The sequence below is a fragment of the Oncorhynchus tshawytscha genome, linkage group LG03 (genome assembly GCF_018296145.1).
Source record: "Oncorhynchus tshawytscha isolate Ot180627B linkage group LG03, Otsh_v2.0, whole genome shotgun sequence".
Lineage (NCBI taxonomy): Eukaryota > Metazoa > Chordata > Actinopteri > Salmoniformes > Salmonidae > Oncorhynchus > Oncorhynchus tshawytscha.
In genome coordinates this window covers 17475099-17497844 of record NC_056431.1, presented here as the reverse complement: position 1 = coordinate 17497844, position 22746 = coordinate 17475099, and the positions used below count along the sequence as shown (strand labels likewise).

General features: G+C 40.2%; 2 protein-coding genes across 5 annotated transcripts; both read left to right on the top strand.

Moving 5' to 3' along the window:
* Positions 1 to 130: 130 nt before the first annotated feature.
* LOC112244692 (collagen alpha-1(I) chain-like) lies at positions 131 to 12622 on the top strand. 4 transcript variants are annotated; one of them, XM_042311106.1, is made up of 26 exons: positions 134 to 304; positions 414 to 498; positions 830 to 895; positions 2002 to 2135; positions 2243 to 2383; positions 2789 to 2842; positions 2987 to 3040; positions 3286 to 3339; positions 3654 to 3707; positions 5743 to 5796; positions 6085 to 6138; positions 6428 to 6481; positions 6628 to 6681; positions 7792 to 7836; positions 8174 to 8227; positions 8328 to 8381; positions 8706 to 8759; positions 9539 to 9610; positions 9706 to 9741; positions 9972 to 10016; positions 10134 to 10166; positions 10658 to 10804; positions 10956 to 11132; positions 11223 to 11313; positions 11465 to 11542; positions 11755 to 12622. In XM_042311106.1, exons 4-26 carry the CDS (start codon positions 2094 to 2096, stop codon positions 11964 to 11966), a joined length of 1713 nt encoding a protein of 570 aa, XP_042167040.1. In that variant the 5' UTR covers positions 134 to 304; positions 414 to 498; positions 830 to 895; positions 2002 to 2093; the 3' UTR covers positions 11967 to 12622. The 4 variants fall into 4 exon arrangements, with proteins under 4 accessions (XP_042167049.1, XP_042167040.1, XP_042167045.1 ...); XM_042311111.1 differs by having other exon boundaries at positions 414 to 576; XM_042311114.1 differs by lacking the exon at positions 134 to 304 and having other exon boundaries at positions 341 to 498.
* A 5547-nt stretch (positions 12623 to 18169) lies between these two features.
* Positions 18170 to 22330, top strand: LOC112228930 (CD83 antigen). Its single transcript, XM_024394722.2, has 5 exons — positions 18170 to 18439; positions 18531 to 18667; positions 19427 to 19661; positions 19813 to 19913; positions 20052 to 22330. The coding sequence occupies exons 1-5, from the start codon at positions 18412 to 18414 to the stop codon at positions 20202 to 20204; spliced, it is 654 nt and encodes a 217-aa protein (XP_024250490.1). The 5' UTR covers positions 18170 to 18411; the 3' UTR covers positions 20205 to 22330.
* Positions 22331 to 22746: the final 416 nt, after the last annotated feature.

The following is a 22746-nucleotide window of genomic DNA, read 5'->3' as shown; positions in this document are numbered from 1 at the left end:
CCTACAAGTGGGCAATTAATACATGTCTGGAATGCCTAGACAAGAAAACAGGGTCTTGAGTTGAAGGAGTTATGCGCGTAAACACCACCAGAGAGAGATATAGCTGACATTTTAAAAGGGCTATGATAATTGGGTATAAAACGTTCTTAGTGATCCATTAGCCTTCATTAGCTTAGACGTCTACAGTCACCTAATTTTTCGTCCTCAAAACATGTATTAATTTAAGGAGTTAAAAGTATAACGAAATAAGAGTGCATGCAGGCTATTCATTTTGAGCAGAGAGGTCTTCCATCTTCCAACAAAGGTAGGTCTTCCAACCACTACCTTTTGTTTATCTTTAAAGCGGCGACGAAACAGGCTACGGCCTACATGGTCGTTTTAACCTTGCTTTGTTTTCCCCGCCTTTTCTATAGGTGTCCGTTATCTCGCCGCTACTCGTGCTCCTATTGTGCATCCCCTCCTCCCACGCGCAGGACGAGTACTCTGGTTACCACTCAGGTGAGCTGCCTGACGTGAACTGTTAGCCCCATTAGCCTTCGCGCCAATAGCTACTACAAATTATCCACATTTCTAGAGGTAAGCAAAAACAGTAGGTTATATCTTGATTTTATTTCAGTTGACCTAGATTGTGGTTAAAATGTATAGACTTATATTCTGATGTCACCCCAATGAAACATTTTTGATAATTGTGTACAAACATTACATTGGTTTATCTATCTAATAACAGGCTAATTTGTTTTGTAAACAGACTATCATTTTACTGGGGAGGTTTCAGGCTTGTTCAATTATTGTTTCAGGCTTGTTCAATTATTGTTTTGTGTCATATTAGGTGATGAACACACCTATGAGGGCTCCTTGGTCGACAACTATGAGCATTCAGGATACCCACAACCAGGTAATAAATACAACATAGCAAAGTCCCTTCCCCTGGTCAAAAGCCAGAGTTTGGTCCAAGTCTTCAGAACCCCTTTATGCCTCCTCCAAATGGCTTATATGCATCAACAAACCATATCATTTTTCATGAACAATGTGAATTGCTGGTGGGAACAATGTCTGTCCCCACTTCAACACAAAAATACTTAAATACATGTAATTTTGCCCTTGAAACATTTAATTGAAATACTGTAGAATTCCATTAATTCCTATGGAGGACTGCTCCTACTGGGCAGTGCCAATATGGTTGACCTGTGGCTTCAAAGCCTCTCAATGGCCAATACATAGCATCAGCAATCCAGGGTTTGTATACATCATTGGATGGAAATCGACAGAGGTGTGGTCAGATTATTAAGTATTTTAATACCCACCTGGATCCAAAATATACACTGGGTGTACAAAACATTAGGAACACCTTCCTAATATTGAGTGTGCACCCCCTTTTGCCCTCAGAACTGCATCAATTCTTCAGGTCATGGACTCTACAAGCGGTTGAAAGCGTTCCACAGGGATGCTGGCCCATGTTGACTCTAATGCTTCCCACAGTTGTGTCAAGTTGGCTGGATGTCCCTTGGGTGGTGGATCATTCTTAATACACATGGGAAACTGTGGAGTGTGAAAAACCCAGCAGCGTTGTAGTTCTTGGCACACACCAGTGCGCCTGGCACCTACTACCATACCCCATTCAAAGACACAAAAATCTTTTGTCTTGCTCATTCACCCTCTGAATGGCACACATACACAATCCATGTCTCAATTGTCTCAAGGCTTAAAAATCCTTCTTTAACCTGTCTCCTCCCCTTTGTCCACACCAATTGAAGTGGATTTAACAAGTGACATCAATAAGGGATCATAGCTTTCACCTGGCCAGTCTGTCATGGAAAGAGCAGGTATTCTTAATGTTTTGTACACTCTGTGTAAGTACACTAGGTGTACAGTCAGACACTAACTACTACTACAGTACAAACTCTATGGTATGATGCTTCCTTTGACATGAACTAACCTGTAGAATGCAAACATTTCCCTCTCACTTTAACCCCTCCACCGCTTGACATTCCTCGCTGGCAGAGGAATACCCACCGGAGCACACTCACAGCTATGAGGAGCAGCAACCCTCATCTGGATATGACCCCTATGTACCAGCCCCCACCAGCGTGAGCATGATCACAGAGGACTCCTACCCCTACACCACCACCACACAGGTGAGGGGAAGTCAAGGGGGAAAGTATGTTATGTGTGATGTTTAGTAATGGCATGTCATGTAACATTGTGTTTTGTCATGTAATGTAATATCATGTTATAACTGCAGGTGCCATACGAGCAGGAGCCCTACTACGAAGAGTCGCTCCAGGCCCCTGGTGGTGGGGAGGCTTCTCTGGGGGAGGAGGGGCCAACAGACTGTAACTGTGAGCCAGGAGAGCCAGGGTTCGCTGGGTTTGCAGGGCCCAAGGTAGGACGAAGGCTCTAACCTAACGCTCAATGCCATGCAAATGGAATTTAGAACCTTATAAACAGCAAACATCCATGTACTTTGCTGATGAATACTGATTAAATGGCATTTATATAGTATTCACTGGGTCCTTAAGTGATTTGCATTGTATGGGGGGTAGCTCACCCCATCCACCACCATCCTGTGGTATCCTTCTGTTTTCTGGACTAAACAAAATATCAGTCTGTTTGTGTGTCTCTGTCTGTCTGTCTGTCTGTCTGTCTGTCTGTCTGTCTGTCTGTCTGTCTGTCTGTCTGTCTGTCTGTCTGTCTGTCTGTCTATCTGTCTATCTGTCTATCTGTCTATCTGTCTATCTGTCTATCTGTCTATCTGTCTATCTGTCTATCTGTCTGTCTGTCCATCTAGGGAGCCAGAGGACTGCAAGGTAAAGATGGCTTCCCTGGGGCTCAAGGACGCGAGGTGAGTGTTAAATGCTGTATAATCACAATATCAAATTCATAGTGCATGCCAAATTACACCCTCCATTGTGCTTAATCAATGAATCACTGCTCATATCCCTATTGGAGGAATGCTGTTGATATAGTTCCTGTGTGTTGTGTTCAGGGGTACAAAGGATTCAAAGGAGTTCTAGGAAGAGGAGGAGACACAGGGCCTGAGGTGAGGAAGTCAAAAAAGTAAAATAAAAGACCTCACACAAATACCCAAAGCAGCCTTAGACACTATCCATCTCCCTAAGCGAGGCTTGAACCCAGGTTTCCCAACACCACGGCAAACACGCTTGCCACAACCTCAAAAGAGAAACAGTATCTCCCTGGGAGGAATGTTTGTAACTACAAAGTCTGGCATCAACATTACACTTGAACTTGACTCAACAGCTGTATTGACCTTTGCCATCTCTACAGGGTGACTCCGGGCCTGATGGGGAGGGCGGTGCCTCTGGTTTCTCTGGAGCCCAGGTAAGTAAGAGGCCTATAGAGGATATCACAGATGTAATGTATCTCTCTTTCATTGTTTTGCTCTGATCTGTTTCTATGCTCTGGTCTAAATTCTGCAACATGGCACAAGCAATGCAACTTTTTCTATATTGATTATGGCCAGTAGATGGTGATCTCTTTATTATTCAGAACTGGAGAGTGACACTGTTGTGTAGTTGAGGTGAGGCTGAGCTTCAACAACTATGATTACCCATTCTCTTTCTCGTTCTCTCTCTTGGTCTATTCTTTATTCCATTCTTTTGCACCTTGTCTCTCATTCTTTCTCTCTCCTACAGGGCTTGCCTGGTCTTCCTGGCGATCCAGGTGAGACTGGGGTGCTAGGTCTGAAGGTAAAGACCCTTCCTCAAAACCAGACCGGCATCCTACAAAATGTGTATCACATCAAACAAAATCACCCTCTACCTAAAAATACATTATAACCCCATATCAAAAACAGTGTGGCCCTTCACAACATCTTATTTGAATGTTCACTAATAACAGCCCAAGCTACCATAATGTTTGACTAAAGTTTAAACCTACAAGAAACAGGATGACATCACATAAAACCCCTGTTATACCACCGAGAACCAATATTTATTTTTTAATTTTTTATTTAAACAGGTAGGCTAGTTGAGAATAAGTTCTCATTTACAACTGCGACCTGGCAGTTGACATAACAGGGAACCAGTATGACATCAAGGAATTCCAAAATGACATCACTGAGTACCAGTGTGACATTACAGAGAACCAGTATTGCCACGGTCAAGACAACTTGGAACTCAGAAACTCTTAAAAACTTGTAGAAAGATGCGGTCCGAGTTTTCCACTTGGAAAATATCAGAATTGACCAACAGGAAGCACTACGCAAAAAACATAGGTACATTTTAACTCAAGAGTTTCGGAGATTCTGACTTGTCTTGAAAGCACCATAAGACACCACAGATCACTAGTATGACATAACAGAGAACCAGTCTGACACCACACAATTCAGTTTGAATCCCCATAGATGCAGTATTGAGGTCAATCGAACCTGACCAAAACATTGGATTTGCCATGGAAACGAGTGGGGGAAAGGGCCGTGGGTGTAACGCTCCGGGTGTCGTGGGTGTGGAGTCAGACGCAGGAAACAGAGAGTGCAATACTGTGCTCTTTAATGCACTCACGCAACACTGGGTGCTCAAAACCAAATGCCCCAAACACGGGGGACGAAAACAGTACAGCAGAATACACGACCAGGAACAAACATGTTCCTCTACTACATAACCGAAGGTCAGAATAATTAATCCCGCACAAAGAAACAGGCTGTCTAATAAAGCTCAACTAATGACTCACTAACAGGTGCTAACAATAAGCATACAAGGAGGGGGAGGAAAGACAAATCAGTGGCAGCTAATAGGCCGGCGACGACGACCACCGAGCGCCACCCGACCGGGAAGGGGAGCCACCCTCGGTCGGACTCGTGACAGTGGGGGAAAGATCCTGAAACTTCTCATTGCCCGTAGCAAAAATATCCTACATTTAACCTATTGTTTATACAGTGAGGGGGAAAAGTATTTGATCCCCTGCTGATTTAGTACGTTTTGCCCACTGACAAAGAAATGATCAGTCTATAATTTGAATGGTAGGTATATTTGAACAGTGAGAGACAGAATAACAACAACAAAAATCCAGAAAAAAGCATGTCAAAAATGTTATAAATTGATTTGCATTTTAATGAGGGAAATAAGTATTTGACCCCTCTGCAAAACATGTGTTTTTCTGGATTTTTTTGTTATTCTCAGTGTTCAAAAAAACCTACCATTAAAATTATAGACTGATCATTTCTTTGTCAGTGGGCAAACGTACAAAATCAGCAGCGGATCAAATACCTTTTCCCTCACTGTATGTTAAAAACTAGTTAAAAACTACTTTGTAGTTAAAAACTACTTTGACTACCACCACAGATTTCTGTATGCTAGCTATGCTAACCAGCTTATACGAACGGAAGTTAGCATTTAGCAGTCACTTCTAAACCTGAAAAGGGACAACTTGTAAATGTTATACAGAGAAAACAGACAAATATATCCAAATCGCATCTAAGTAACCACATTGACCCTGTTACGAATATCCACTTTGTTGGAACAGAGTTGATGAATGTGTGCCAATATGGTCATTTGGAATGGTTTGCATTTCATTGACTTCTTTACTGCATCCATCAGGTAAAACCTGCAAAAAGGTATGACATTATAGACCCCCACTGTACCACAGAGATATCACAGAGTACCAGCATGACATCATAGAATACCACTATACCATCACAAATATCAGCTAATTACCCACAATATATATATTTTTTAACCATTTCAAACTGTCTCTATGCCTGAGTGTGTTCCTTATCCTCAACAGGGTGACATCGGTATGGAGGGGCCACGCGGAGGAGTCGGGGTAACGGGTGAGACTGTGAGTATTGACAAAATGCAGCGTTTTATGTTTTGTAGGTAACCATATTTGGTTTGATATCAAGAGATTTTTTTCAATTAATCTCAAATAAACAAATAAACAATCCATAGGTTATTATTGTGTAATTACCATTGTACCATGGATTTTCTAAGGAAACCCACTACCTGGTCATTTCTGTAGTGTAAAATAAAGTGCTTCCTCAAATGAGTGTAAGGAAATTTGGTACAAAATCCCCAGCCTGTTTCTGTCTGGCCCTACTCATGTGTTTAGTTTTTTGTCTTTTTCTAGGGTCCAATTGGTGAGGCAGGGCCTGGTGGGCCTGATGGAACTGGAGGTATCAAGGTAAACATGGTGGCCACCACAACTCAACACTATCCAATCACAATTGTTGCCACCACTCAGAGTTGCTACCACAACTCAGCACACACTGTCTTCTCAACATGTTCAAATCAATTCTTCACTCAGCTCCTTACACAGCTCTCACTAGAAGCAATACAAGACCGTATGATGTGAAAGCCTCAAACAGGCTATGTGATGTGATCATTTCCATTTAACATTTAAACAACATACAAATTATTGTTATTTGTTCTGGCTATGTTGAGACATTTTTTCCTCCAACCTTTCTTCTCAGGGATCAACTGGAGCAGAAGGGAAACAGGGTCCTGAGGGAACAGACGGGGAAAAGGTAGCGCCATTCAACCTCACTTTGTGACCATGGTTAATTAAACCATGGTTGAATAACTCATTATTTTTTCTTTTTTTTATCTTATGACTTCAACTTCCATTTCCCCTGTCTAAAATGTCTTCCATCTCATCCTTTCACTTCCACAGGGTCAGATTGGAGCACCTGGATTCTCAGGAGACCATGGGGAGATGGGCTATAATGTAAGATGGATATCTGTCTATCCGTCACACCATTCATCTCTCTGGAATGGGTGGCCAGTAATAAACTGGTCCTGAACATCTCTAAAACTAAGAGCATTGTATTTGATACAAATCATTCCTTAAGTGCTAGACCTCAACTGAATCTGGTGATGAATGGTGTGGCTGTTGAACAAGTTGAGGATACTAAATTACTTGGCGTTACCTTAGATTGTAAACTGTCATGGTCAAAACATATAGATTCAATGGTTGCAAAGATGGGTAGAGGTCTAGCCATAATAAAGAGATGCTCTGCTTTTTTGACACCACACTCCAGAAAGCAAGTTCTGCAGGCTCTAGTTTTGTCTAATCTTGATTATTGTCTAGTAGTGTGGTCCAGTGCTACAAGGAAAGACCTAGTTAAGCTGCAGCTGGCCCAGAACAGAGCGGCACGTCTTGCTCTTAATTGTAATCAGAGGGATGATATAAATACTATGCTGCCAGTCTCTCTTGGCTAAGAGTTGAGGAGAGACTGACTGCACATTATGGGGATTCAAACATTAATGTGTTGAAAATCCCAAATTGTTTGCATAGTCAACTTACACACAGCTCTGTCACACACACACTTATCCCACCAAACATTACACCATAGTCCCCAAATCCAGAACAAATTCAAGAAAAAAGTACAGTATTATATAGAGCCCTTATTGCATGGAACTTCCTTCCATCTCATATTGCTCAAATAAACACCAAGCCTGGGCTCAAAAAACAGATAAAGCAACACCTCACGGCACAATGCCTCTCCCCTTTTTGACATAGATAGTTTGTGTGTATGCATTGATATGTAGGCTACGTGTGCCTTTTTAAAAATGTATGTAGTTCTGTCCTTGAGCTGTTCTTGTCTAATGATGTTCTGTATTATGTAATTGTGTATTATGTTTTATGTTTTGTGTGGACCCCAGGAAGAGTAGCTGCTGCTTTGCAACAGCTAATGGGGATCCTAATAAAAATACCAAATACAAAAAATACCATTTGGACCTCTTGTTTGTCCTTCTCTACAAATACTATGCTATTCCCTACATGGAGGGAGATCATTAATCCTACTAACATGCTTTTTCTTTCTGTGTTTTATAGGGGTATCCTGGAGAGCCAGGAGGCAGAGGAGAGACAGGTCACAAGGTATGTTTAGGGGGACAGGAGTAGTGTTGTTTTCACAGAAAGTACTGTGGTTGCTTTCAAAAGTCATTGGCCATTACTCTTCACAGAAACTACTCTGGTTCCCCTAACATTTCTGTGTGTTCATGGGTGTTTTCCCTAAACTGCATACTGTTATTTTCACTGAAGGTTTTGCTATTGTTGATTTTGTGAGTCATGTGGCTGTTAAACACTTTTGGCCATAACTATAGCACCTTCTCCACGTGGGAGATTAGATTGATACTGTAGTAGCGATGTCTCCCTTGCTCTCTTCACTTCCACTTTCTGTTTTCTCTGTATCTCTCTCTTTCCTCTCTCTCAGGGTGACCAAGGCCCAGGGGGAATGCCAGGCAGTGATGGGGAGCCTGGAGAGGATGTGAGTATCAGTATGATAACCACTAAATTAGTAATAAATATGTAAGGAATCTGTCGATGGAACTTCTCCTAACAAACTACATTTACTGTTTATTTTCCAGGGTCCTCTTGGAGTTCCTGGGGTGATCGGCTTTCCTGGAGAGTTTGGACAAAAGGTAAAGTGAAGGAGAATTGCATGCTGGGTATCAGGATGACATCTTCACAATGGCTGAGATGTATAATCCAAACATGTCTAGTTGACCTGTTCTGCTGTTATGACATGGATGTAATTTGTTATATTGTACTGTACATTTATTCAAATCAAATGTTATTTGGCACATGCGCCGAATACAACATGCTTACTTACAAGCCCTTAACGAACAATGCAGTTTTAAGAAAATAAGAGTTAAGAAAATATTTACTAAATAAACTAAAAGTGGACATGTACTTTTAATACTTAAATGAATACTTTGTGAATAATGGCCAGTCTTCCCTCTCAGGGTGCGAGAGGGGATCGTGGTGTGAGGGGACCTCTTGGGAGAGTAGGAGCTGGGGTAAGACTGGCTTTATAAACTGGGTGGTTCGAGCTGATTGAATGCTGATTGTTTGACAGCTGTGGTATATGAGACCGTATACCATGGGTATGACAAAACATTTATTTGTACTTCTCTAATTACATTGGAAACCAGTTTATAGTAGCAATAAGGCACCTCGGGGGTTTGTGGTATATTGCCAATATTCCACGGCTAAGGGCTGTGTCCAGGCACTCCGCGTTGCGTCGTGCATATGAACAGTCCTTGGCGTGGTATATTGGCCATATACCACACCTCGTGCCTTACTGTTTAATTATAACCACTACATGAGGTGCTCTAATCTCAATGACATGTGCACAGTAGACTACAGATCACAGTACATAAACTGTCACTTCCACATTCCTCAGTAAATTCCCCTCCATGTTGTTGTTAATTAGATTAAATTCCAAGTTGCTTGAGGGTTTTGTGTGGGTGGACAGACAGCTATGTGATATTGTTTACAGTCAAAACAGGAAGGTAACAGATATGTTAGTAAAGTCTCTAAAAACAAGAGATCTGTGGGTAAAGTCCCTGAAAAGGTTTCAGTGTCAGGTAAAAACAAAGATGGTCATGCTGATTTTAGTTTAAAACCCCAGCTTAACTGTCAGTAGTACCGTATATCTTGTTATAAGTTTAGACAATTAAGAATGATCTGTCATTGGAAATTCAACAAAATTCCTATTTTTGAACAAAGGTTCTCATTCTAAAGTGTGTGTGTACAGTATTTGCAGCAGTTTACCTATATGTATTTCATATTATAGGGGCCTCAAGGAGAGAGGGGAGATGCAGGAGTTCCAGGGAAACCAGGACCTAAAGGCCTGCAGGCCCAGCCTGTGTGTATATGTCATAACTCAAACATTGTCGTAACCACTAGAATTATCATCACTTTGATGATTATGTAATTGTTGATTTAATGCTTTGTTTCTAGGGAGCCAAAGGGGAGACAGGTCCCGATGGTGATAAGGTAACCTTTTATTTACGTTCCCATCAGACTGCTAAATTACCGGTCAGTTAATCAAACACACACACACACATACACAAACACACACACACACCAGTAAGTGAAAGTGGATGTGTATTGGTCATCTACTGTTTATGTTTGGGTCTTTCCTTTGTGACTGATAAGCTTCAATAAGCAGTCCTATCATTTCCATGGCATCTTATCATCTCATGTGCTGATTGTTCCTTCCCCAGGGTGGGGTTGGAAGAACTGGAGTGAAGGGAGGGAAAGGAGACAAGGTAATCCTGTGACAATGCCGAGGCGATGTCACTAGCGTATCTACTTCCTGTTTCCATTGATGTAGTGGGACCGATTTTCTTCTTACTAAAAATGTTTCTGTTCCTCTTTCCAAACAGGGAAGTTTTGGAGCACATGGTGACAAAGGACAGGTTTGTATACTTCATTCTGTGATTGTATGAGTTTTTTTTCACCCTAACTCATTCTATGTCACATAAAAACCACAATACTGACACCATAGGTTGTTCCTAGATGACAGCAGACACAACAGCACATACTGTACAGTGTTGAGTTCCCGTTACATTATAAAATCCTAATATAACTGTTTTAATTAGGTAGAAGTATTGAGAAGTAAATTATTTGATTAGGTAGAATTATTGAGAATTAATTGATTTGATTAGGTAGAAGTATTGAGAATTTGAATTATTTAATTAGGTAGAGGTATTGAGAATTAAATGATTTGATTAGGTAGAAGTATTGAGAATTAAATTATTTGATTAGGTAGAAGTATTGAGAATTAAATTATTTGATTAGGTAGAAGTATTGAAATAATTGAGTTTAAATCATGGCTTTCTGCACTCAGTGACTGAACAGTGTCCCCCCTCTCTCTGTCTCCCTCCTTCCCCTCATCTCTGAATGGCAGCAAGGGGAGAGAGGTACCATCGGCCCTGATGGCATTGTTGGACGAAATGGACCCCCCGGCATCCCAGGCTCCAGAGGAGAGCCAGGTCCAGGCGGTGACCTGGGCGTCAAAGGTGGCTCTGGACCTAAAGGAGTGCCAGGTGCCCCTGTGCGTATCAGGAGCAAACTCCAGTCTGCCTGGAGGAAGGGTCTCCCCCTTATTTTACATTGACCCATATCTAGCAATAACTTTTACTGACTGATTGATCGATTGTTTACTTGCTAGGTTGATTGATTGATTGCCTGCTTTTTGACCTCAGGGCCCTGGGCTGACAGATGAGCAGGTATTGCAGCTGTGTAAAGGAGTGGTGACAGCCCAGATCTCCCAGTATGCAGCTTCCATCCGGGCCAAGTGTTCCCAAGGCTGCCCCATCAACAACCGCACACTCATTGGGCCGCCCGGAACCAGGGGACCAACTGGAGAATCAGGCAAACCCGTGAGTCACACAGCCCCCAAACCAACCCCTATCTACTAAGGAAAGCCTTTATTCCAAACGATAAGTTCTGTTGACCTCTCTCTCTCTCAGGGTAAAGCGGGCAAAGCTGGAGTCAAAGGAGCCAGGGGCATCCAAGGGGACACAGGAGTGGATGGTCAGAAGGGGGCAGAGGGGGAAAGAGGTATGTACTCCAATTGTCTTAGTTAAACCAGACTTGATAACTGGTAAACAAAACTCTGATGACAAAGGCTCATTTCAAGTGAAAATTAGTGGAGCACCTTTGTAGTCATAGCTTCAGAGTTCACTCACAGGCTCTCTGTTCTACTCCACAGGAACGAAAGGTCCGAAAGGAAAGGGGGGTGAGCCTGGTAAAGGTCTGCCAGGACACGATGGGCATCAAGGCCTCAGAGGTAGGACACTGTTTCCACTGGTGTGAAACTCTCAGGTCTACCTCAAAATAGCTTGTCTTAGAATTGTTGGAAAGTATCTGTAACTCACTTCCAGATTCACTTAAAAAGGGATTGTGTGGTTCTTATTCAACATTTATTTTAGCAGGAAGTCTTCTTTTTCAAGAGAACTGTTAAGAAGCCACCTCCAACTATTTAATTTTTTCCCCCTACAGGGATGCCAGGCCACCCAGCAGAGCCAAATAACGGTATGGCAGGTCCCAGAGGGCCCCGTGGTTTCACAGGCGCTTTAGGTCAGCCTGGCATGGCGGGCAACGCAGGAGTGCCGGGCTTCTGTGAGGCACGGGACTGCAGCATTCACGCGCCTGTGATGCGCAAGGAGCAGGGCCTAGTGAAGGGACCCCGCGATCTAAGCCCCAAGATCTAACCCCAACAAGGAGCTTCAGGAAAAGGTGAAGGAATGGTCAACGATGAGGGGTCATGTTGGACGGTCGCTCCATGGCAACGTTGGGGTTAATTCCATTCACATCTCAGCCATACCAGGAATTGAAGTTGACATTGAGTTTTAAACTGGGAAATGACCAATGTGTACAGCGTTGATCTTTTTGAATTTCATAGCTAATTCAATTCCTGTAATGACTGATATTGAAATGGAATTAATCCGAGCATTGTTCAATGTGGCTCACCAGTGTTGGAAGGGTTTGGTGGGACACGCTGGACTCTGCACAGGGAGATGAAGGCTCCCAATGAACTCTAATGTTTAGGCATAATTGCTAACTTTTTTTCTAGGCGAAAACAATCCTTATGAATTTTTTATGCTAAAACAAAAAATTCAATTGTCTTCCTCCAAGCAAACCATAAGTAAAGGGGCTTGAGAAACTGGCTAAAAGAAATTGGCAGAAAATGAAGCTTGCAGGTGTCTCTGGCTACCAGTCAGGTTTTGTTTTTGATATGATCAACAATTGAAAATAAAAAGTTATGTAAATAATTTTGTAAAGTATCGCAAGTACATGTACTGTGTGTTCTGAAATATCACTGTTTTAGATAAATTCTGTCTTACTTTTCTTAAGATGAGTCCTCACTTTTTTTGTCGCCACAGTTTGAGTGTCTTTCTGAGAATGGATCTCTTTCAGTCATCTCATGTTATTCGGGTTAATCTAAATAACTTTTTTTTATCATTCTGTCACGTGGGACTAGGTGTGTGAGGTAAGAATCAGGCGCAGAGAGTTCCAAGGGAGAAGTGCACTTTAATGTGGCACCAAAATACAATGCCCAAACACAGGGCTCGAAAATACGGACCAACCCAAAACACAGGGTAGCCAGTCCGGAGCATGAACACACCCAACAACACAACACGTAACACCAGAATAATCCCGCCGAAAACAAGGGTGGGTTTGCTAGCCTTAAATAAGGAAAACATAATAGGACACAGGTGCAACTAATAAGACAAAACAAACAGAAAAGGGAAAAGGGATCGGTGGTGGCTAGTAGGCCGGTGACGACGACCGCCGAGCCAACTTTGGCGGAAGTCGTGACACATTTACAGATGTTCACAGACAAGATAACATTGATCAATATAAAATAATAACATACTATTTGATATTATTTCATATTAAAAATAATACATGGACATTTGTTTTACAGTGTGTATTGTATATGGAATTTATATAGTTATATAATCTGCCAATGATTTGTAGCACAAAATGTCTGTCGATTAAATTAATTAGCTATATTCATTGGATGGAGGTTTTGATATATTAAATAGATTTTCATGTACATTCACGTGAACAGGATGTTCAACTCCTCTTAACTGATATTTTTGTCATTGTCAATCTTCATTTGAGAATCATCCCAACACGTTACAAGGCGGAAACATAGCCCTGTAAACTCAATTATATTACACGTGTTCTTAACATTTGTGCTTTTGTGTACATATGTTGGCAATCAGAACCCTGATAGAAAAGCATCACAATGTTTGGATTTTTTTTGTTTAATGCATCACCACCACATCACAGGACAGATTAGAAAATGAGCAGAACATGAACATGGGTGATAGTCTCATCAAAAGCATGCAAAACATTACAACTATGCTACGAAAGTACACATACATGACATCAACGGACAAGAAAATTAACTATTGAGTCATTTGTTTAACGCTGCTCGTGTTCAAATGGGCTCCTCTTAATGTGTGTAAAATGATGGCTGTTAGTTCATATAAAAGTGTTTGGTTGTATGGACTGGGGGCAGGTAATAAGTATTATTAATACCAAGTGTTAAACAATATTTTACAGTATATCTCTCTGAAATCTACCTGGTGAAATCTATCCACTTCATTGAGTCACTTGTCTCTAAGCTTATTGTCTGATCTAGGGGTCAGTAGGTGTAGCTATATTTGTACCAATACAAAATGGTCCAATGCAAAGTGGATGTTATTTTTAAAACGGACACTACATAAAATATATATTCTTAAAATCTTGCAAAATAAATTCCTTAATTTGATGGGACATAAAAACACATACAATTTGACATTGGTCCCAAGGCATATTGAAGTACTGCCATTTTGTGCCAAAACATTGTCCATAGGAGAGATGATTGGCTTGTAATGGACCATTTCACATCTTGTTTTTCTAGCTAATTGTACATTCATACTTTGGTCATTTGTGCTTTTTAGAATTAATAGGTAATAAATAGCTTCACAAATATATGTAATAAATAACACTGTCTACATGGCACAACATGTTGAGGCAGTGGTCAGCAGCAACACATTTCCTGTTTAATTTTGTGTTCAGTCAAAAAACACTATGGCTTTCTTTCTTCCTCTCTTAGGTGAAACTACATGATGTAAACTTCACCCATCCTACATGTGAACTTAGTTAGCAGAGTATTGAGACAGAAGGTAAAAAAGTGCATAGAAGACAGCAATGAGACTAAAACATGCAATTAGAGTCTGGAGATTGGTGGCGGAAGCCATTATTCTTCCTTTAAAAAGCAATCAAGGTCCTGAGTAGATAGATGTCTATAATACTATTGGCTCAACTTTGATGTTAGTTTGTGTAGTGTGTCCCAACCACTACAAATGCACAACAGTTCTTCAATGGCAGGATAAAGGATGCAATCTGGGTTCTTTGGGGACCAACAATCTAGGACCAACAATGGGAGAGGCCCCTCAGACCACATCTACAGTACAAATTGAATGATCATAGAGACCAAAAGAATCAGGAATGCCCCAAGTCCTAAAATATAAACAGAAGAAGACAGTTGTTAAATAATAAGTTATTTTGTGTTTTCAAAATATCTCATTATAGCATCAAAACTTATTTTGATACTAATAGAGCTCTGATAATATGCAGTTATCTATACTGTAATACGCTAAGGATTCTAAGCTGCAGGGGGGTCACCTCATACAATTGTGGGCCAATTTTCTTCAATTTAAGCTCAAAAGATGTGCGTCGTTGTCCCACATGATATTGTCCACTTTATATTCTGCTGTGTTTTGTATTTTTGTTTATTATCCTGTTTTTTGTGTTTGGAACTACTTGAGTCCGTTCTCGAGGCCAGTTTGCTTCAGCAGTAAAATAATACTGCAGCAACAGGAAATGTGAATTATTATGTGGATTATAATTAATGGATATTTTGTGTAAGGGATGATAAATTCTTTGTGAAAAACTCATAATTATCAGCTCCGTTTCACCAGGCCAAATATCCACACTCTTTTCATGACACATTAATATCTTATTGCCTATTGAAACCAGGGCTTCCTACTTTACCCATTACATTACTGTCCTTCACTTTGTCAGAAAATGATCCTCAAATATTGTCGCGTTCGTCAGAATTGATTCGCTGGTAGGGAAGAGTACTATTACTATTATTAGTAAGGGGAAACTGGGGGAAATTCGTGATCATTTGCAGAGTGGCTCTCTATTTGCTGTCAGCATGATTTTTTAAAATTCTCACCATTCTGAATGTCTAAAGAATACAAATCTGACATATCAACACAGCAATACTGGACAATTTGAACTCTTATTATGGTGGAGATTTGGCACAATTAATGGTCTTGAACTGGTCTCGCATTTTTCAGGTCTTGACTTGGTGTCGGACCCCTAACCCCCCTCCTGGTCTCGGTCTTGACTTGATCTAGCCCCACCTCTGGTCTTGGTCTTGACTCGGACTCAAGTTGCTCCGGTCTTGGTTTTGAATTGGTCTCGCTTTAGGTGGTATCAAACACAACACTGGTTTGGAATGGCACGGTTACTATTGCATCATGTCGATGCCATTATGACGTCATTTTGCTGCCAAGGCAAAGCCTGGGCCTATAAACGCGAGGGTCCAGCTACTCAGTGGGTATAACAATAAGAGGCCACTAAGAGTACGCCCAAGAGAAGATGACAGTGATGAGGAGGTGAGTCATAAGGTGCGTACAGTGCGCCAGGCTGCTACCTCGGCCGTGTCCAAACAGAGAATCTCATGGCTACGGACTGGACATTCCAAATTCCCATGGCAATCATGCGTCACAATTTTAACGCAACATGCTGCCAGCAATCTGCGATATCCAAGGTACAGTACTTCCTATCAACTGCAAGTGACCTGCTGCGCTTATAGTCAGTCTATGGAAGGCCCGTGCGTAAAATCTTCAACAGCATAGTCTCATGACCAGTTGTCCTGTTTTCCCAAATTCTTAAACCAAGCCTAAATTCCTTTGAAATAATGAGGTCAAACAAAGCAAGGCACAAAATTATGCATCACAAAATTAATTTTCTATTGTAGGCTACTGTTTTAATGGATAACATGGTTTAGGCCTAACGAAACGTGCCAGCAACACAAGTAGCCGAGCTGACTTTTGTATCGGTCCAGAGAGCAAATGCCTATAAACAAACACAGTAGCCCCCAACAAGTTTTTTAAACGCACCGGAGTTGAGAAGGTTGATAGCCTCATACAGTGCCTTCAGAAAATATTCACACCCCTTGAGTTTTTCCATATTTTGTTATGTTACAAGCCTTATTTGAAAATCATTTAAATATATATATATATATATTTTCAGCAATCTTCACACAATACCCCATAATGACAAAGTGAAAACAGTTTTATTTTTATTTTTAGCAAATGTATTACAAATAAAAAACAGAAATATCTTATTTACATAAGTATTCAGACCCTTTGCTATGAGACTCGAAATTGAGCTCAGGTGCATCCTGTTTCCATTGATCATCCTTAAGATGTTTCTACAACTTGTTAGGAGTCCTGTTGTAAATTCAATTGATTGTACATGATTTGGAAAGGCACACAGCTGTCTATTTAAGGTCCCACAGTCGACAGTGCATGTCAGAGAAAAAAACAAGCGATGAGGTTGAAGGAATTTTCCATAGAGCTCTGAGACAGGACTGTGGAAGGGTACCAAAAAATATTTGCAGCATTGAAGGTCCCCAAGAACACAGTGGCCTCCATCATTCTTTATGCAGTGTTGTGGTGTCTCTTGTCATGATGTGAGTTTTTTAATTGCTCGGGAGGATACTTCTGAAGTAAGAAGTGGGCTGTTCTCTGTGTGGAGCTCAAACTTTATCATAGAGTCCTAACAATACAGAAACTCTAGAGACGGCAGAGACGCCATGATGACATCTCACTACCTGCATGCCCTTGGACATGCTGACCTGACCACCACCTCCGCTGACCATCTAGCTATGAGCTTCCAGATCCTCATGACTATGGCTGCCCATCTGGAGGCGTCAAGAAACACTCATTCGACTTCATCTAGCTGATCTAGCTACTGTTATAGACTATATTTCTTAAAAAATGACTTGTTTATTTTGTTTAACAAGCACTTAGAGATTTTGTGTGTAATGAAAAGCACTATAAAAGTTTAATAAATGTATTAAATAAAAATAAAAAAGCTATTTGTCCTTTTTAATGGTTCTTTATAGGACCTTCCAAAAAAGAGTTCTATATGTAACAGCATAGCTTTCGTTCATCTCCTCGCCATACCTGGGCTAGAGCGAGTGACAAGCTCATGGTTAGGGGATTCCCTAATTTTGCTATATCAGACATGTGTGCGATTGCGCAGCCAGTGTGGTTATTCACAGGCGATGGAAAATGAATGTAAACTTTCAGTAAGCAAAACGCCTATATATATGTAGGCTTATATATATATATATATATTTATTATTTTCGAATTAACGTCTTCTCATCTACCGAAATAAATCTAAGTAATGCCAAGCAGACAGACACATCGCATGTGTGAGCGTGCGTAAAATGCTTCTGATGCCTAGCCAGAGACGGATGTGAAACGAGACACCCCACTCGCTGTTTTTTCTGAACTAAGTCGACGAGGCCGAGCTGCTATAGCCTATGGGATAGCCACCCCGTTAAGCAAACAGCAACGGACCTTTAATTTTTCAATTGTAAATTACCTGAATTAAATATCTTCATTTATCCACCATATTTGGCCCATCTACTAATAAACTGCTAAATAAAGTATTGAGTTAACATTCAGAAATAACATCCAGTGACAACGGTGCTTTATTTTAACGCTATGTATGAAAACATATGTATGAAAAACAGCCTACCGAAACACACCAGGATAATGCCTCGTATCGCCATGATATGCTCAAGAAATACAATTCCAGTGGAGAGTGCACGCGCACCTGAGACATCACACCCAGAATATGTCATTCAATGAGATTACATTCACACCTCATACTTGACCCTGGCTGTCCCGTCTTCATTTCGTACTGAAGCGGATAGTTTCTCATCCATCTACACCCACTGTCACGAAGCACTCTACGGGAATCCCCTTATTTTCACTTCCATTTTAGTTTACTATATAAAATGATTCACTTCTTTTCTGGATCATCATCTTCATTGCTGTAGTTCTACAAACATGTTTTTTCAACTCGTCTGCATTCTAGGTATGTTGTAATTTCTATTAAACAATGACTTTGATATCAGTCTAAATGCAGACTCACCTGAAATGATGATTTACCTTGTGTGTGTCTATAGCTGCCTACTTGCAAGGTGGGTTTACACAGGATAAGCCTACACAAGAGGTGAAGTCAGTTTGTGGAGAGGACTCAATTCTGAAATGTAAAGCAATACGTAAGCCTGGGGTCCAGTACCGGGCGGTGAGGTGGTACAAGGTAAGCTTTCTATTATTATAATAGCACAAATGTTGTGTTTTGAACCATGCAATATATGTTAAAAAAAATATACAGCACTGGTCCTAGACCAGCAACTTGTCTCAGAGCATTTTGTATTATTCTGTACGTAAATCCATGAAACTCCATTTAGTGTGATATGTTACGTTTGTTATGGTTACATAAGACAGATGGTTACTAAAGGCAAAAACTAAAGGAGGGGGATTGGTCGGAGTGGATAGGTGGGCATACAATGTAAATATTTAGTAAATCAAAGGTTGCGAGTTTGAATCTCATCATGGACAACTTCAGCATTTTAGCAACTTTTTAACTACTTAGCATGTTAGCTAACCCTTCCTCTAACCTTAACCATTTTAGCTAACCCTTCACCTAACCTTAATATTTGTAGCTAACCTTTCCCCTAACCCTAACTCCTAAACTTAACCCTAACCTTAACCCCTGAGCCCTAGCCTAGTTAACATTAGCTAGAGTAGCTAGAATTCGTAACATATCATACGTTTTGCAAATTCATAATATATTTTAAGTCTAGCAAATTCGTAACATATTATAGGAATTGTAATTTGTAACATATCATACAAAATGGGTAATGGACATCCACAAATTATTACATACCATACAAAATGTAACATATGATACATATCATACAGATTTACGTAAAGAATAATATGACATTCTCTAAGGTTAAGCAGGTTAAGACCAGCTGTTAGGGGCATAAAGTAACCTCACACCCTCTTCTTGCAGCTGGGTGAGAAGCCCTATAATAAGGAGTCTGGTCTATTGATGAAGAGGCTATCACCTAACAGCACCACCCTACGGTTCGCAGGTTTGGAGCGTGTAGTGGAACTTTTGGCTGACGATTCTTTTGATATCTTCCTGCCCAATGTAACGGCTGTTGATAGTGGGAGGTACAAGTGTCTCCTGGCAGCACCTGTAGGAGAGCAGAACCAGGAGGGGCACGTTCACCTCAGAGTGACAGGTGAGTGGGTTCTACTCTCAATGTGTGCTTGTTTTGGTATGTAAGCAAACTGTATACTGAATGTGAGTGTTTCTAAATTGGAGCCAGAGAAAGTTAATCTTTTAAAACATTTCCAGTGAGGCTCAAGGATTTGTGGATACTTGTTTTGCAGGTTGCCTTGAGTCCACATACCAATCAGAAGAAATGGATACCATTCTAGTTCTTTCCATTGTGGTGATAGTTGCGGCATTGCTGTTATTCACCATCAGCTATGTGAGTTACTACACTGTCAGCTGTTCCTCTGACTTATTTGTTTTTTTTAAACAGATGAAAGAAACTAACATTTTATGGTGATGGTTTCCATGTATTTCATTTTCCTTATTTACTTAATAATGCTAATCTTTACCATAGGTCATCCTAAGGAATATGTTATTGCAAAGGAGTAAGAAGTATCCACAAGAACCACTTCTAGATGCACCCCTTGAGAAGAAAGATTTAATGTTGATTTACACTCTGGGGCCAAACTGGTCATTACAGGGTTCCATAAAGCATGTCTTTGTGTGAGACCCTGTTCTGCTAGTTTGGGCTCATTGTATACTTGAATGTGAAGAGGAAACACAGAGAAAGACTAAAGCCCATTTGACGTTGAGCAAGGAGCCTAAGAGTCATGTCTACTTTCCAGAGAGTCCATGTCTGGAGCAGAGGGAGGCAGACAAACCTCTGGACGATCCTGTAGAACTAATTGTGTAGGCATGACTGCAGCATTCAAGAGCCTGTGATGCGCAAGGAGCAGGGCCTGGTGAAAGGACCCCAAGATCTAAGCCCCAAGATCAAACCCCAACAAGGAGCTTCAGGAAAGGGAGAATAAATAATTAATGATAAGGCGTGTGGGGTTCTGAGAATATGAAATATACTTATTCATGTCACTGAGGGAGAGAGGGTAATGTGTAATGTTTACATTATATCAGGGATCCTATGGTTATCTGTAGGAGGAAGGTATATAGTGTGTGCAATTAAGCTTGGAATGTGCTGAGTGCAGGGAAGCGATCACATATGGCAGGCATTGATAAGGGGAGAGAGCCATGGATTAGTGATGAAGGGGGTCGAGGTCAGGTCAGGTCACGTTAAGGGACAAAGAAAAGTTTATGGCCATATTACTTAGTTTCCTGCCCAGCAGTAAAGATACAATGAGATGGGTAGGAGGAGACTCAGCCTAAGAGAAAGGGTTAAATATCAGTGCTTGTGTGAAAATCTTTTTGTCTAATGCAGCTGTATTGATCCTCTGGGAAGAATAAACTTGGTAAAGCTTTCATAGTGCCATTGAGTTTTTACTCTGAAAATTAGAACCTAATAGGGGTCATTCTGCAGGGTCTTTCCATGGCAATGTTGGGGTTAATTCCATTTACATTTCAGTCAACCCAGTCAATTGAAGTTTCAGTAATTGGAAGTTGAAATTGATTTTGAACTGGAAAATTATCAATGTGTACTGCATTGAATTTCATGCCTAATTAAAATCCTTTATTGACAAGTATTGAAATGGAATTGATCTGAGCACTGTTCAATGGGACTCATCCGTGTTGGAAGGATTTGGTGGGACATGCTGGACTCTGCACAGAGAGATGAAATCAACCAAGACTGCATTCCATCTGAGCCAAGCAAAGCTCTCAATTAACTCTAATTTTCAGGAATTATCGATAACTTTTAGTTATTTTGTGAGGTCAAAACAGTATATACTTTTTTTATGCAGAACCAAAAAATAAAAATGTCATCCAAGCAATACAAAAGTGGTCTTTGGTGAATATTGGCAAAAAGTAACTGACAGAAAATAAACTTTGTAAAAATCTTTATCCGGTTTTTGAATATGATCAGCAATTCTGTGTATACGTTGAACATAAAGAAGACATGTAAATAATTGTAATGTACTGTATCTGATGTACATGTGCTATGTGTTCTTAGATAAATGTTATTGAACTTTTTCTTAAGACGAGTCTTCACTTTTTTAGTCACCACAGTAGTGATGTTTCTCTTAGAAAAGTTGATTGTTACTCAGAATATTTCATGTTATTAAGATAAATTATTTACCTTACCATTTTACAGAGGCTTACAAACTATATACATAACTATTTTTCTGCATAGTATACTGTTTGAGGTGCTAAATGGCTGGCAACACATCTATACCTATTTCATACAACACATTCTGTCATATTTTATACTAGGTATATACTGGTCCTTGACACGAGTCATTTCCATCACTTGTAATGTGCACATTTTAAAAGGGATGATCCCAATTATCCTCAAGGGCTGACACAGTGATAGCTGAAATATGATATTTTTGGATAGCTGTTTTAATTGTTAAATCCATAAATACCTCTTCACTAATCTTTTGAGTGACAACAGTTCTGTGAAGTCTCTGTCATTGTCATCGACAATCACATTACCCCAAACACATTATAAGGTAACAACATCACACAGCATAAAATGGAAGCTAGGCACATGTGATCTAAACAACATTGAAAATGAAAATCCTTTAGAAAAATGAAATTTCATGTAGCTTAAAAAAATGTAACTATAGAATAAATCAATATTTGTTTTTTATTGCATCACCATATCACAGGACAGATTTAATATAAGGAGTGCATGGATTCGGGTCATATACAATAACAGTGACCTTTTTTCACATCAACTGTGTGATCACAGCACTCAACACATTATTGCACAATAATAATAAGTGTAACAGAATTAAAGAGTGCAAATGCAAAGCATCTGACCTAAAAAACATTTGCTTATTTGCGGCTCATGAAATACTAGTGTGTATCAAATGACATCTGTCAGTTAATTTAAAAAAATAAAATAAAACTGATATTTGGTAAGTCTCCATGAAATGTACAAAGTGATACAGTGAGGGAAATTAAAATGCAAATCAATTTATAACATTTTTGACATGTGTTTTTCTGGATTTTGTTGTTGTTATTCTGTCTCTCACTGTTCAAATAAACCTACCATTAAAATTATAGACTGATCATTTCTTTGTCAGTGGGCAAACGTACAAAATCAGCATGGGATCAAATACTTTTTTCCCTCACTGTATCAACCTATTCAGTTAGTC